A 17,089-nucleotide genomic window follows, 5' to 3' on the forward strand; every position below is an offset into this window, starting at 1 on the left:
AGCTTTCTAGGTCCGTGAAGACCTAGAACGAGAGTGTCACAGTAATCTCCACTCTCCCAGTATCAGGCAACACATCCAGCCTGGTGAGAGATGTTGCAAACATTTACTCTCTAGATTGGCTGCTGACTCAACAGGACAAGACCCCTCCCTGCTGGGCTCCAGTTAGACACAGACTGGGCTTCATTACCATCAACCCACTCCATCTTCTAGACACGGTGCCCTTAGTTTAGCCTCAGGATTATCTGTCTCTCTCATCCAAGGTGATTCACTTCAACATCTCTTTGTCCCAACTCAGATGTAGTGCCAACTCATAATTCCTAATCCCCCAACAGGCCCTCAGGATACCCCCATGTCATGTGAAGCTCTTCCTGTGCTGAGTCTAGTAGTAGGTCTCTCTCTCCAACCAGCCTGTAGAAGAGAAGAGACTGGAGTGAACTGGGGAAGGCAATAGGGAGGTGGCAAGGGCAGATAAGCAGAACAGTGAGCCAGGACCAGGTGAAAGGCCTGAGGGGGGAACACAAGGCATTGAGGAGTAGAATGAGTAAGGTGGTGGAATCAAGGACTGAAAGACCAGGGTCCATGCAGAGCCCAGACTGTGACGGGGGAAGAAAGGCAATGGGCCTGGAGGAACCAGGTCCGATGGCAGAGCTGGTTAGGAGGCTGGTGACCACTGAGTCAGAGCAGGGTGCAGGGAGCCTCACCGCCAGGATAGCGACGAATGGTGAATTTTCTCATTTCATCATAGATAAAGATCAGAAGGCTGTAGGGAGTGGCACAGAGCCACCAAAATATCCTGTTGAGAATAAGAGTTGGTCAGTGTGGCTGGAGACAGGGGCCAGAGAAGGGCAGATGAAGAGAACAGCGTGAGGGCATTGAGGATAAGGTTGATCCCCAGCTCTGAAGAGGTCAGAGCCTGGGGATGCGGGAGGTGGAAGATAAGTGCCTCCGAGAGGTACGTGCTGTGTTCACAGCGATGATCTGCCAGCTCTGTGGAGTTCCCAAGGGAGGCCCTCTTTGCTTTCCAGGGACTCGAGGCTTTGTATCCACCAAAGGGAGGTTGTCCAAGCAAGAGAGGTCTGTCTGTCTGAGACTAGACACGTGGGGATGTTTTTCAAGGGAATATACACACTCTGCCATGTTGCAGTGATGAGGAAACTTTTTTCTTTCTGAAGCTCTTTTACAACTAGAGACCAGGCAGAAGGACTCTGTGGGAGTTGAATCAGAACCACATTTATTCTCTTGCATAACAGAGACATGGCCTAGACCAGTGCTGTCTGAATAAAATGCCTTATGAGCCGTATGTGAAATTTAATATTTTCTAGTAGCCACATTAAAATTAGTAAAAAGAAATAATTAATTTTAACAATATATTTTACTTACACCAATATATCTAAAATATTATCATTTCAAAATGTAATCAGTATCAATGTTATTTTTTTTTTCAGAGACAGAGAGAGAGTCAGAGAGAGGGATAGATAGGGACAGACAGACAGGAACAGAGAGATAAGAAGCATCAAGCTTTAGTTTTTCATTGCGCGTTGCAACACCTTAGTTGTTCATTGATTGATTTCTCTTATGTGCCTTGACTGTGGACCTTCAGTCGACCGAATAACTCCTTGCTCGAGCCAGCGACCTTGGGTCCAAGCTGGTGAGCTTTTTTGCTCAAGCCAGATGAGCCCATGCACAAGCTGGCAATCTTGGGGTTTCAAACCTGGGTCCTCCGCATTCCAGTCCGACGCTCTATCCACTGCGCCACCGCCTGGTCAGGCTATCAATGTTATTAATGAGATACTTTAGTCTTCTTTTCATCCTAAATTTTTGAAATCCAGTGAGTGTTTCACACTTCCCACATGTTGCAAAACAGTAACGTTTTATTTAATAGAAAAATATTTGACATTGCTTTAGTTTTTAACTCTATATTTACTAAAACTAAATAAAATTAAATTTAATTTCCCCATATCATTAACCTTATTTCAAGAGCTGAATAGTTTCATAAGGATAATTGATACCCTATTGGACAACACAAGCCTAGGCCAAGGTTCCTTACACACACAAACACAAACACACAAATATAAATATAGACATACACTCATTTATTCATTCAACAACAATCATCATGTGTCTACTCTGTGTTTTTGTTAGGTCCTGGGGAAATAAAAATGATGACATATGGTCTTTAATCTCAAGGAGCTCAGGCATACAATGAAAAGAAGATAGAGAAACACACAAAATAAATAATCTCACCTGACCTGTGGTGACGCAGTGGATGAAGTGTTGCCCTGGAACACTGAGGTCGCCAGTTCAAAACCCTGGGCTTGCCTGGTCAAGGCGCATATGGGAGTTGATGCTTCCTGCTCCTCCCCCTTTCACTCTCTCTCTCTTTCTCTCTCTCTCTCCTCCCTCTCTCTCTCTAAAAATGAATAAATAAAATCTAAAAAAAAGTTATGATTATAAAAATAATCTCAATATTAGGTGATGAATTTTATGGACAAGGTATGTACAGAGTGGGAGCACAGGTGATACTCAGCTGTATTTATCATTACTTATATATCAGCATTAATAGCAACAATAACAGAGGTACTTTTAATTAAGTGCCCACCATGACCCAACCCCGGGCTTCGTACATTATATGCATATCTACATGTAATCCTCACAAAAATCTGCTTGGTTTGTATTACTGAGACTCTGCAGATGAAGTTGGGGCTCATAATGATTAAGAAATTGTCCAAGGCCCTGGCTGTGTAGCTCAGTTGTTAAACTGTTAGCTTGGTACGCTAAGGTTGTGGGTGTGATCCCTAGCCAGAGCACATATGGGAAGCAGCCAGTGAATGCACAGTTAAGCAAAACAACAAATGAATGCTTCCCCTTTCTCTCTCTCTTCCTCTCTCTGTCTCTCTAAAATTAAGCAATAAAAAAAAAAATCAACCAATGAATGCATAAATAAGTAAGACAGCAAATCAACGTTTCTCTTTTTCTCTGCCTCTCTCTCTCTCTCCTCCCTTTCTCTCTCTCTTTAAAATCAATTAAAATAAAAAAGTTATCCAAAGTCCCAGATGGTTACTAGACTTACTGTGGTGATCACTTAGTAAGGCATATAAATGTTGAGTCACTATGTTGTACACTTGAAACTAATATAATACTGTTTGCCAACTATAATTATAAAATTAAAAATAAAAGAAATTCAAACCTGGGATTGTTAGTATCTAATGGCAACAACAATCTATTTTATTAAACATTAATTGAGCACCTACAGTATATAAAGCATCATGTAAAACACTGTAAGAGACAGAAAAGTGAGCAAAGTATGTAAATGCATAAAAAATAAGTTGGAAGAATACACACTAAGTCATTCACAGAGTTTACCTATGCAGGTGGGGAGTTGAGTGGGAGTGGAGTGGAATGGGAGTTTTGCTTTCTAAATAGAATTTTTTTCACAAGTGTATACTAATGTGAAAAACAAAAACAAAAACATGGAACTTGGCCCTGGCCGGTTGGTTCAGCGGTAGAGCGTCGGCCTGGCATGCGGGGGACCCGGGTTCGATTCCCGGCCAGGGCACATAGGAGAAGCGCCCATTTGCTTCTCCACCCCCGCCCCTCCTTCCTCTCTGTCTCTCTCTTCCCCTCCCGCAGCCAAGTTTCCATTGGAGCAAAGATGGCCCAGGCGCTGGGGATGGCTCCTTGGCCGCTGCCCCAGGCGCTAGAGTGGCTCTGGTCGCGGCAGAGCGATGCCCCAGAGGGGCAGAGCATCGCCCCCCTGGTGGGCAGAGCAGAGCATCGCCCCTGGTGGGCGTGCCGGGTGGATCCCGGTCGGGCGCATGCGGGAGTCTGTCTGACTGTCTCTTCCCGTTTCCAGCTTCAGAAAAATACAAACAACAACAACAACAACAACAACAACAAAAAACATGGAACTTGAACAAACAAAACAAGGTACCAAACAGTAAGACTTTTAGTATGCCCATTCACATAGATGCATATTAAAGCATATTTGCACAAGTACAATAGAATTAGCCATACATATTGGGCTAATTTTATGATTACTTTAGTTCTGAGCATATGTATTCTTGAACAGCTAACAACACATCATATAAAAAAAAAAAGATGCCACTCTGGAAGTTGTGGTAAATTTGCAAATTTGCGTGTCTAGTGTGTTGTGATCACTTGGCAGTCTCTATCCCTCCCTAAATAAGAAGCATTTGTTGGAGCACAGACAATTCTTCTTACACAACATACAGTACCCCGCTTATCCAGGTGGCCCCTGTATAGGTCTTCCCTGTTCAGGTACATATTCCCTGTGCCCTGAGGTCCCCCTATTTGCATCCCTTCCTTACTCACTTGAGAGGGTACATTCGCAAGGCCACGTCCATGCCTGGAGTATAGGACAGAAAAGAAGCCAGTAATGTTTCCTCCAGGATGCCAATTATTACGATCTTGTTTCTGGGAAAAAAATTTCAGAGTATTTTGAAGATAGGGAGGGGGTTGGAGGGACAATGGTGCAGCCCTGTGTGCAGGTTTGGGAGAACACGAGGGCCCTTAGGGGGTGCTCACTTCATGCCCTGCTGGAAGAGTGAGTTGCGACGGGTCTTGCAGATGATGAGATCAGCCCACTGCACGACCACGATGCTGACAAAGAAAGCTGTCTGGCAGGTGAACTCCACCACCTTTCGCTGCTCAAAAGTCTGTGGGTGGGGCGGGCAGTGTCAGACACACCTCAAAGGCTTCTTCCCTTTCCTGCCTTCCCAGACCCACAGGCTGAGTTAGGTCTTTAGACTACCCACAGCACTTTGCTCATATCTCTCTTAGCACCTTTCATGTCATATTATGAGTTATTTATATGTTTTTCTTACCTGACTAAATAGTAAGTCATGACTTATTTATCTTTGTGTCCCCCTCCCCATGCTTATATAGTTCAGTGAATGGCATGTAGTTTGGCTCATTAAGTTCTAAGTTAATAAGAAGGGTGGTGGAAGAGAAGCAGATGGACTTCAAGAGAAAAGCAGAGTCGGAAAGAATATGTCAGTAAGGAAGGTTGGGCCAGAGGGGAATCTGAATGCAGAGGGGAAAAGAATGCCTGAATGGTGGTACCAGATAGGAGAAGAAGTTCTCCATCCATTCATGCTTTAGTCACACTTTACATGTAAGAAAGTTAGTCAAGTGGGGAAGATAAATATGTGAATACAACAAGTAGGTTATAAGCGGGATATCACAAAAGGTCATGTGAACACAGAAGAGGTGCATCTAAATGAGACTGGAGAAAAAGCCCATGTTTAATTAAAACATAAAATAGCATGTTTATAAATAACTTGTAGATTAAAGGATTTGGAAACACATAGGACTGAACAATAACGAGATATTACATATCATGGAATGTGGCCAAAGTTGTACTTGGAGGGAAATATAGAGCCTTAGATTATTAGAAAACAAAAGGCTGAAAAGTGATGAGCCAGAGATCGAACTTAGGAAGCTCAATCAGCTCCTTAGTGTGCGTCAGATCTCACCACCACTATCCTTCACTGCATTCAGCCACTGATACCCAAGTCGCTCCCATTATCACCTGAAGATTTTAGCTACTGACTCACTGTCACTCTAACAATGCTGCTCGCCTTTCTTGGAAATTCAGATACCTGTGTTGATGATCCTTCCAATACTGTGGTCTCACAGTTCTTTGGCTTCTTTCTCTCCCAGCAGTGTTGTCCTCCATTATCCACTTGGACTGTTTGCTACCACAGTTAAACTCCAAATAGTATCCTTTCTAATAGCTACAATTTATTTGTAATTTGAATTTCAAGCATTCTTTTTCCCTGACCTTTAGCTTTACCTTTCCATTTCATTGACTAATATTTTAATTCCAATACCACCTGACCCAGTATGTTCTATATTTGGTTATCTGTTCCCCCACTGACCCCCCTGTTCCTAACTAGAATATAAACTCCACAAAAGCTTGGTCATTTTTGTTCACTGCCATATCCCCAGGGCCAAAACAATTCCTGGTACATAGAAGATGCTCAAGAAATGTTTGCTAAATGAATGAATGAGTGGTGATTAGTGCAATTACTGGTGAGAGATATTTAGAAGCTATCCTTGCTTCTAGTAGTATATAGAGTAGTTCCAGGGTGGGCAGCCCTGTACTCAATTATCTGAAAGTCACAGATGGAAAAAAGACATAGACCCTGCCTTCATGCAGTTTATGCCCAGAGCTGCTGTTGTATGTTTTGCAATACCTCAAGATATCTTGGGTGTAATTTGACGTTACTTCAAATTAATTTTGGTTACATTATAAATGAATATATGTCAACCTGTATCTTGGTAGCAGGGAGATAGTGTCAAGATATAAAACTAACAAGAGCTTGCCTGACCAGGTGGTGGAGCAGTGGATAGAGCATCAGCCTGGGATGCTAAGGACACAGGTTTGAAACCCCGAGGTTGCTGGCTTGAGTGTGGGATCATGGTCACTACTTGAAGCCCAAGGTCTCTGCCTTGAACCCAAGGTCGCTGGCTTGAGCAAGGGGTCACTGGCTCGACTGGAGCCCCCAGGATAAGGCACATATGAGAAAGCAATCCATGAACATCTAAGATGCTACAACTATGAGTTGATGTTTCTTATCTCTCTTCGTTCCTGTCTGTCTGCCCTGTCTGCCTCTCTCTCACTCCCTCTCTCTCAGAAAAACAAACAAACAACAACAGCAACAACAACCCCCCCCCAAAAAACAAGGGCTTGAGTTGAAGATTGAGGTAATATGGACAATGAGAACCCAGGGCATCTCTGGACTCTGGAGCAGTGTTGGCAGCTAGAAACATTGACATCTGATGACCTCATGAGGTTCAGCTTGTAAAAGTCAAGTGTATATGGGGGGCATCTTTCCAACACTTCAGCTTTTAAAATACTTTTGAGAAATCTTCAATTGCTTGGTTGGAGGTAGTATGGTGAAGTGAGAAAGTGCCAAGGCAGGAATCAATCCAGAATTCTAGTCCAATTCTAAAATTCATGTTGGGACTTTGAGCAAGTCACTAAATCTTTTGAGACTTGGTTTTTCTCATTTGAAGAATGATGATAATAGCCTATGTTTCCTCTATGATATTAAAATTCTAGCAATAACTGGTGTCACATCTCCCACCATCTTAGAATTTGGGATAGAAGTATTCATAGATATGAAAAAGCATATTGGTACTGAAGTTCTTAAACACATAATGTCAGTTAGAAGGCTTCAGTTTGGATCTTAATCATCTTGAGTGTTAGGAAACACTACTACAGAGAGGAATCCTCTAGGTTAAAAAGTTTAGGCCTGACCTGTGGTGGTGCAGTGGATAAAGTGTCGACCTGGAATGCTGAGGTCACTGGTTCAAACTCCGGGCTTGCCTGGTCAAGGCACATATATATGGGGGTTGATGCTTCCTGCTTCTCCCCCTGTTTTTTTCCTCTCTCTTTCCTTTCTCTCTCTCTCTCTCTCTCTCTCTCTCTCTCCCCCCCCCTCTCTCATAAACATGAGTAAATAAAATCTAAAAAAAAAAAAAGTTTGGAATGGGCCCTGGCCTGATAGTTCAGTTGACTAGAGTGTTATCCCCATATGCCAAAGTTGTGGGTTCTATCACCCATTAGGACACATATAAGAATCAACCTAGTAGAACAACAAATCAATCTCTCTTTCTCCCTCCTCTCTCTCTAAAATAAAAACAAAAGAGTTTAGAAAGACAAGGAAGAGATATTAAAAAAAATAGTGTTTGGATTTGAAATTATATTATTTGAACCCCCATGGAGGAAGAGAGTATAATGGGAGAGAGAGGACCCAGCACTCATTTCTGGGCAATGATAGTTAGAAGGTAGGAAAACAGAAATCAGATCCCAAAAGTTGACATGACAAAGCAGACTTCCAGGTCCAAGGAAGCCAAAAGATATAGAAGGGTAAGGACAGACAATAGACAGTAGAAATGAACATAAATGAAGGATTATAAATAAAGAAGAGTATTTACTGACATGATTGGAGATTGAAGTCAAATGTTAGAATGCTCATTTAGGACTGGAGATAAGACCTCTACTCTGGTTCCTCTATTATCTCACCCTTCAAAAGTTCGCTAAAGCCTCTCTTCCCTGTCACTTCTTCACTCTTACTTGTCACTATCTACTACGCTACCCTTTTACTTACCCACTGCTGCCCATAGCTGTCCTCCAGATCATTGAAGTATCGATTTTCCCAGTTGAGGCGGATGCCCAGCAGATCAATCGGCTTAAAACCATTTTCAGCCAGGATCACAAAGTAGGTAAAGAATCCAGCCACAGCCTGAATCATCCCTGTTAGTTGTAGAGTCACAGAACAGGAGAACCTGGTTCAGAGAAAGACTTGAAAAGGCAGACCTTAAAAGGGGTGGCGGCTGGGACCTGCCTCTAGCTGAGTTGGTGTGTGTTGAGCTGCATTGCTAAAGATTCTTCCAGCAATGATCTGATTCCATTATTTCTGTAGGACTGGCCTCCAAGCCCTAATGTTTATTTCTAAGCTCAAACCCAGAATCATCTTTCAATCATGTAATCTTAAAATTTGAAAGGAACTTAGAGGGGATTTCTTCTCTCTCCTGAATGAGTGAGTGCTAGACTCCTCCCTTTCCATGCCCTCTGACGCTAGGACGCTCATCAAGTCCTCTCCTCTCCTGAACTCTCTCCCATCTGGCCCTTGCCTTTCCCTTAGTCAAAACCTCTGTTCCCCATGCCTGAGCCACAGCAATAGGCTACTAACTACAGAGCTGTGCATTATGTAGATGCTCATGGACATTGGTCCTCACAACAAGTCTGACCTATTATTTATATCTCATAAGTGAGAAAACTGAAGCACAAAAAAATTCAGTCATTGTCTAGGGTCATCCAGGTAGTAAGTGGTGAAACTGGGATTCAAACATAGGTATGGCTCCTAAATCTGTACTTTTCCTATGTGTTTTCTTCTTTAAATATTGGTATGGTCTCCTTTGTCCTCAATCTCTTCCTTGTCTATATACCTCATTCTACTCCCTGAAGTACCCTACTGCACAAAGACATTTAATGCTCTTAAATGTCAAAGCTGGCCCAATTGTCTATAGACTTATTTTCCACTATTTTTTTTAATCAGAAATAAACTGGTTTATTCACTCTTCAATAACCAGACCATGTGAATTTCTCCTCTCCTCTTGTCTCCCACTCTTAACCATACATTGGATAGTCTAAGCTAGGGGTCTCAAACTCACGGCCCGTGGGCTGCATGCGGCCCAGATTGTGCTTGTTGTACTGATTTTTTTTGTTTTCAACTGCAGTGAGAAAAGTGTTGCGTAACAGTTGCCTTTTGTAGACCTAGTGCGGCCCACCGAACGGCTATGATCTTGCTCTGCGGCCCACATGCTGAGTTGAGTTTGAGACCCCTGGTCTAAGCCCTATCTTTCAACATCAAGTTTAAGTCTTAGTTTATTCCATAAGGCCTTTTGACAATCCTCATGATTAGTAAGCCTGCTTGCTTTTGTTCTCCTGTCTATACTCATGATTTGGCATTTGGAAAGATGCTATCATTTTATGTATGTTTATTCCTTTCTGGCTAGACTTCAAATCAAGGGCAGATCACAGATCAATGGTTCTTTGTATTCCCAGGGCCTAACACAGTTTTTTTTTGTTAAGAAAATTTCTCCCTGCCTAAGTGGTGGCGCAGTGGATAGAGCATCAGACTGGGACACAGAGGAACCAGGTTCGAAACCCCAAGGTTGCCAGCTTGAGTGTAGGCTCATCAGGTTTAAGCAAGGCTCACCAGCTTGAACCCAAGGTCGCTGGCTCGAGCAAGGGGTTACTCGGTCTGCTGTATCCTCCTGGTCAAGGCACATATGAAAAATCAATCAATGAACAACTAAGGTGCTGCAATGAAGAATTGATGTTTCTTATCTCTCTCCCTTCCTGTCTGTCTGTCCCTATCAGCCCTTCTCTCTGACTCACTCTGTCTCTGCCACAAAACAAAACAAAAAAAAAAAAAAAAAGAGAAAAAAAAAAGAAGAGAATTTCTCCCTGACATCCAAACTGAGATGGCTCCAATGACTAGACAGGCACAACCACTCCCTACTCCCTTCACCCTTCATTTGTTGGCCGCACCAATCTGTCCGTAGGCCATGCCGATGAGACGGTAGTTCACCAGTTTATCAGTCTTTAGATTCCGTGGAGCCCTCTTCATGATGTCACTTTCAGCTGGCTCATAAGCCAAGGAGATAGCAGGGACCTGGAGAATGGATGGTGGAAGTAACAAGGAACACAAAGTTCAGAAGAAAACTCGGAAGTAACTCAAACTCTATCCCTGCCCATGGACACAGATTCTTCCTACTACTAACTCCATCTCACAGGAGTTCCATGAGTCAAGCTCCAGTTTGGCCCTTACCATGTCAGTGCCCAGGTCAATGCAGAGGATGGTTATGGTGCCTAGAGGCAGGGGGATGCTGAGGACGATGAAGAGCAGGAAGGGGGTGATCTCAGGGATATTACTGGTCAGGGTATATGCAATGGATTTCTTCAGGTTGTCAAAGATGAGGCGGCCTGGGAAGAATGGACAACCTTCTGTGAGAAGCATAGAAAAGACACACCTCCCACAAACCAGTTTCTGGATAGGGAGACCACTACAAAGCAGTGTCATGATCCATGAAAGGGTCTGGAAGTCCTAGACCTTGGTGATCCCAGTTTTGTTTCTAAACTGTGTGACTATTAATTAGAGCCAGGATTTATTAGCATGCAATGTCTGTGTATCGCTTTGTTCTTGGATTACACATGCTAATGCCATCTGATCTCTGAAAATTAAGCAAGGTTGGGCCTGTTTAATAGTTAGAGATATTTATGAATGCCAATATAAAAGCCATTAGAAGTAAAGGCTGAAGTGGAAAGAACCTGGGCTTGGCTTTGAATCCCATTTTCTGCCATAACTGGTTTGTGACTAGGCAATACTCACCTACCTGATCTTCATTCCTCCTGCCTTGCCAGATGGATTGATTCGATCCCTGATGACCATTTCAAAACTATAATCTCTCCCTTTACTACCTGCCTTATTTTTTCCATTGCACTATCTTCTTTTAATATACTACACAATTTACTTTATTATCTGTATTGTTCCACTAGAAATTAACTGACATGAGAACAGGGATGTGTGTCTTTTTATTCCCCACTGTTGCACCCTCAACATCTAGAATAGTACCTGGTACATCGTTAGTACTCAAAAAATTTATTGAATAGAAAGGATACAAAATACTAAGCAGTGTCAGGATGATCTGAGGTATCAATAAAATGATAACTATTACTATTACCACAGGTCAGGCCTGGATTGTCATAGGTTTTAATAAAATAGCTCTAGTGAGAAAGCAGTGAGCCTGGAATGCAGAATTCTGGAGTTCTCCTGTTTATCAAGGGGTATTGTCTTCAGAATTCTCTGGGAAAGAGGGTAATAACTTTGGTTCATGCAGTCAACTTATAGATCAGGCTCCAACTGATCTTGTTATGTCAACATCATTCAGGGGACAGGTCCTTGAGGGGCTCTCCTGAGATTATGGAGTATGTAGTCCTCCCAGGGGTATGGCTATGTCTTGGAATTTACTGTGGACCTGCTCCAATTTTCATAAGAGAAGAAAAAGAAGAAAAAAAGAGAGAAGATATGATACTATACTTCAGTCCCAGTCTCCCTAAATAATCTGGACTTTCCTCCAATCTAATAAAAAACGGTTCCTGATAGTGATGTTTGAGTGCCAGTTAAATCTAATTTGCAAATTTTTGTCCTAGAGATTTCCTCCAGTCTTTACAGGATCACTGAGGTTGGATGATGACAATGGAAATGAGGGTACTACATACCAACTCCCACCTGAGTCTGAGGGTCACTCCCAACTCTGCTTCCTCACCCTGCTCCACACCCGTGACAATGGAGGCAAAGTTGTCGTCCAGCAAGATCATGTCTGCTGCCTGCTTAGAGACGTCAGAGCCAGCAATGCCCATGGCTATGCCGATGTCTGCCTTCTTCAGCGCCGGGGAGTCATTCACTCCGTCGCCTGTCACTGCCACGATGGCTCCCTGGGAGAAGCACAAAGTAAGGGAAATAATTACTGTTAGATTCAAGACCAGTTCCCCAAATCAGTTTGATTTTATACCCTTTGTTTCTTGATACAATCATGCTTGATTTAGGTCTCAGCTCTTCCAGCTCTTGCTCCTCCTGAAATACTAAAACTCTTAGGGAGCCCCTAAAATGAGGCCCATTTCTGGGTTTCAAGGTAGGATACTGTCTGGAGTCTCCTCTAGCCCAGCACGCATTCCTCTGCTTGGTTTAGGCTTGGGCTAAGCCATGTGATGCCATGTGATTTCTGCCAGATTTCCCAACGCTCCTTTGTGTTCCTTACCAGCCTCTGACATCCCTCTACAATGATGAGCTTCTGCTGAGGGGAGGTCCGAGCAAACACAATCTCCTTGTGGTTTTGGAGGATATTATCAAGCTCTTCTGAAGTTAGATCTTTTAGTTTTGAGCCATGCACCACGATGGCTTTGACATCCCTGAATGAAAAAGGATTTTAAAAGGTTAGCTCAGGGTGGTGAAAATTCACCAGGTGCTCCCTAACCAACCTTTACAAAATCTCCTTGTTTTCTCCTTCAACCCAATCTCCTCACTTGTCCCTAATCATTCACTATCTCCAGATTGACACATTCCATACCTTCTCCCTTTCCCAACTATTCTTTCTTCTCTGCCTCTTTCTTTGTTCCATATCTCCTGAAAACCTAATTGGTCATTTTCCTATTACATTTTACTTTGAACTGTGTAAGCCCTGAACATTCTACCTACTGAACGATCCTTCAAGAACTTTAGTGAGTGTGCCTGACCAGTGGTGGTGCAGTGGATAAAGCATTGACTCGGAACACTGAGGTCTCTGGCTTTGAGCTGGGGCTCATCAGCGCAGCATCACTGATTTGAGGGGGGGATCATCCACGCGATCCTAAAGCTCGCTAGCTTGATCCCAAAGGTTGCTGGCATTGAAAAGGCAAAGGTTACTGGCTTGAGCAAGGAGACACTGGCATGGCCTAGGCAAAGCACATATGAGAAGCTCAATGTATAAGGTCTACCGGAAAGTTCTGTTTATTTCCATCACAACAAGTTTCGACACATAAGCACATGTTTATTTGGCGCATGTGTGCCTCTCTATTTTTATCACTTAATGTATACATACTGACGTAGCAAATTAACTAAAACAAAGTTGATTCACGTTAATCTTATGTGTGAAGCGATAGTGTACCCATGGCTACTGATAAAGTTCATTTACGCCACTGTATTGTATACGAATTTCAGCAAGGAAGAAATGCTACAGAAGCATGTAGAAATTTATTGAAAGTGTTCGGTGAAGGTATAGTTTCTGATAGGACATGCAGAAGATGGTTTGAAAAATTTGAAACAGGTAAGTTCGACCTTTCTGATAAACCATATTCTGGGCGACCATCTCTGATTGATGACGATGTTGTTAAGACCATGTTGGAGCAAGATCCTTTTCTGACAACATCAGAGATCGCAGAAAGGCTTAATTCAGCTCAGCAAACCATTTCAGACCATATTCGGAAGATAGGATTGGTGTGGAAATATATTATTTAATAAAGTTTATTGACGGTAAGAAAAATTTGTATTTTTTTTTTTATTTAAAAAATGAATAGAACTTTCTGGTAGACCTTATATAACTAAAGTGAAAGCAACTACGAGTTGGTGCTTCTCACTTGCTCTCTCTCCTCCCTCTCTTAGAAGCAAACAATGCACGACTAAAGTGAATGCGACTCTGAGTTGATGCTTCTCACCTGCTCTCACCCTCTCTCTAGCTTCCTTTTCTCTCTCTCTCTCAAAACACAAAGCAATTTGTCAATAAAGCAAAGCAAAACCAAACCAAACCAAACCAAAACATTAGTAGGTAGGATCTGGGTGGAACAGGCTAACAGTAGGGGAATAAATGGCAGATCTAAGTTCTTGAAGAGTCTCACCTGCTATTGATCTGGCTGACAGGAACCTTCAGCCGGGCAGCAATGTCCTCTGCCGTCTCAGCACCTTCTGAGATGATGCCCACACCCTTGGCAATAGCCTTGGCTGTAATGGGATGGTCCCCTGTTACCATAATCACCTGGGTTGGGAAGGGAGGGTAGAGGACCAGAATCATCTTCAGGGAGGTCTTGGTTCCCTCACCTTTCTCTCTGAGAACTGACAGATCACTACTTTCGTTGCACAGAGATTTTAGTAGCTCACTCCCAAGAACAGGTGCTTCAACCCTTGGGGGTGGATCAGGATCATTAGATCACAAAACAACATAGGACAATTTGGATTCTAGGTTTTCCAGGAATAAATCAGAGATTTAGGTATATTTCTACATTCAGAATTTTATTCAATTGCTTCAGAATCTATTCTGCTTCTTTAAGCTCAAAGAGAGAAAAGCACCTACACATAGAACAAGTGGTTATAAAGGAACAAGTGGTTATAATCTATCTGCGGAGAAAACATCATTTAGTCCCAAGTGCATTCTGAAACTCACCCTCTCTTTTTTCTCATTGCCTTTCTGTAGCCCTAAATTCAGCCCTTTTTTTGCGTATCTGTTAACACAGTGGTCCCCAACCTTTTTTGGCCACGGACCGGTTTAATGTCAGAAAATATTTTCACAGACCCACCTTTAGGGTGGGACGGATAAATCACGTGACCGAGACAAGCGTCAAGAGTTAGTCTTAGACGGATGTAACAGAGGGAATCTGGTCATTTTTAAAAAATAAAACATTATTCAGACTTAAATATAAATAAAACGAAAATAATGTAAGTTATTTATTCTTTCTCTGTGAACCGGTACCAGATGGCCCACGGACCGGTACCGGTCCGCAGCCCAGGGGTTGGGGACCACTGTGTTAACAGCTCTAGTCCCATTCCTTTCCAAAGATCAGGCATCCATGCTCTGTGTTCCAGCATTCTGTACTTTCTATATGATAATTGCTTATACGTCTCTCTCCCACTGGGAAGAGCTCTGTGAGAGTGGGGCTATGTCTTCTTGTTTTGTTTTTTGCCTTAGCACAGTGCCTAGCACATACCGTAGTAATCCATCAACAAACAATTATCAAATGAAGGAATGGTTGCTTTGTGGGAACCACTGCTCGTGGTCCCCAAATACCCAATTTTTCAGGCTCTTGATGGGAGGAAGAGAAAGAAACTATCTGTGACTGAACTATCCAACTGCTTTTGGGAACAGAGGTCCTGGAAAGGTCAGTCTATTTACTTTCAGAGCATGCAAATAAGCCTTGGAGGAGTTTTCCCGTGAGTCCTCATCATTCCATATTGGCACTCCTGGCTGGCTGGCTGAAGATTACAAAGTGTGACTAGGCTGTGATCCCAGAGACTGAGGAAAGTCACTCTATGAGCTGTTACTCTCACCACTGATTTCAAGCACCCTGGTTCAGCTGTGAGACATTAGGTCCTCACCATGCTTGGCCTGTGGGGTAACAGAGGATCTGGGAAGGAACTGCATAGAAGATTAGAAGGTTCTAGATGTGGTTCAGACTGAGCTCTCAGTGATGCCTTCCAGGCTTACAGTGCTCATCAATAGTGCCCTGGGATTTATAGGACAGGTGTGGTATTGTCCAGGTATATCCCTGGTACCTAGCCTGGTTTGACATTCAAATGAACTGTTCTGTGGTAGTTCCTGGCAGTACCACCTCCATGCCAGGCTGGAGAAATAGAAACACAAAGCCAGCCACCCCAACAGTGAGTTTCACAGAGGGTTGAGATGCATGCAGACAACAGAAGCGCAGTTCTACAGAGAGTGGCTCCCTTTGAGGTAAAGGGCATCTAGTAGTTCCTGGAATTTGTCAAGTACTAAAGGAATTTCACTTCTAACTTCTTTGTGCTGACTATACCTCTGATGTTCTCACGCAGACTTGTAAGTTGCCCTCTTGTTCCTTTGTACCCTCTTCCCTCACATCGGATCCATCTGACAGAAGTGGTCCAGTGTTGGCAACATTACTATTGGCCCTCACTGCTTAACTGCAGTTCTTAGAGGAGGCCAGGTTCATAGCATGAGCCAAGTAGCTTCATACTACTGAGAGCCTCAGGTACTGGCAAATATAATGGGATAATTTTATTTTAGTTTTTTAAAATCACTTATTCCAAAAACCTGAGCACATGGCTCTATATGGGAAATACTAGTACCACCTCATTTCCTGTGAAAATTTTGCTACCATGCAAATGTTTTAGAGTTTAGACCTTTTCCAGCAGCCTTGTAACATTCATCAGCTCTGCATCAACACTGTTATGGAGTGGTCCCTAACCACTTAAGGCTCTAACCTATAAGACAACCCTCCGTGTATTCATTACATTTTGTTATGGTAAGACTTTCACTTCTCTATGAGGAAAGGGATGATTCAAAATTTCTCAGCAAGTCTGCTAAATTTCTGTCAGCTTAGTGTCCAGAAGAAGTAAAAAAATTACAGTGAGATCTATAAACTTGTGCCCAGAACAAGGACTGGCCCAGGAAGCACGGTGGCCTTTTGTTTTGGCTGCCAGCTCAAGGCCAGCCCTGGGAGCTCTCCTCAGACTATCACAAGCTCATTCTGATTCAGGCTGTGGTGACATCCTGGCTAAAATCACCTCTTGTCTCCTGTTTGGGCCTCCCCACCTGGGAGTACAATTGTTACGTCTTGCTAAAGAGATCCATAAATTCCCAGATGAGATCAATTTTAGACCATATCCACAATATTATTCCTCATTCTAACAGACTACTTCAAAGCTCAAAATATTCAAATGAAGTCCTTTTCCACTTCTATCCCACAATATGATGTAGTTGCTTATAGAATCATTAGAAAATATCAGGATAACTTTGTTATCCTATGTAGATGTGTTACGATAGTGCTATATCTGCAAAAAAGTATGTCTTTCGCCCCAAATATCTTGTAGTAACTAGGGAATTCACTCAGAATAATTTTCTACATTCATTCTTTGGCTCCTACTCTAGTGATCATAGCCCAGGCTGCCCCCAGACAAAATGTCAACAGTCAAAAGTCTAAGATAAAGCTAGCTCCGACCGATAACAACCAACTCTCCTTAAATACCTCAATGCTCCCTGACTGTAACCT

At 42.8% G+C, this 17,089-nt stretch overlaps 1 protein-coding gene across 1 annotated transcript in view; it reads right to left on the reverse strand.

Moving 5' to 3' along the window:
* Positions 1-379: 379 nt before the first annotated feature.
* LOC136390909 (sodium/potassium-transporting ATPase subunit alpha-4) overlaps positions 380-17,089 on the reverse strand; it is a 36,005-nt gene continuing 19,295 nt past the window's right edge. The window contains exons 13-22 of the mRNA XM_066362037.1: positions 13,970-14,106; positions 12,358-12,508; positions 11,866-12,034; positions 10,368-10,522; positions 10,088-10,211; positions 8,139-8,284; positions 4,546-4,676; positions 4,333-4,434; positions 702-793; positions 380-408 (exon numbers count right to left, since the gene is read on the reverse strand). Of these exons, the coding sequence (XP_066218134.1) occupies positions 380-408; positions 702-793; positions 4,333-4,434; positions 4,546-4,676; positions 8,139-8,284; positions 10,088-10,211; positions 10,368-10,522; positions 11,866-12,034; positions 12,358-12,508; positions 13,970-14,106 (1,236 nt within the window). The remainder of the gene's footprint in view (positions 409-701; positions 794-4,332; positions 4,435-4,545; positions 4,677-8,138; positions 8,285-10,087; positions 10,212-10,367; positions 10,523-11,865; positions 12,035-12,357; positions 12,509-13,969; positions 14,107-17,089) is intronic.

Source organism: Saccopteryx leptura, chromosome 2, assembly GCF_036850995.1.
Source record: "Saccopteryx leptura isolate mSacLep1 chromosome 2, mSacLep1_pri_phased_curated, whole genome shotgun sequence".
Classification (NCBI taxonomy): Eukaryota; Metazoa; Chordata; class Mammalia; order Chiroptera; family Emballonuridae; genus Saccopteryx; species Saccopteryx leptura.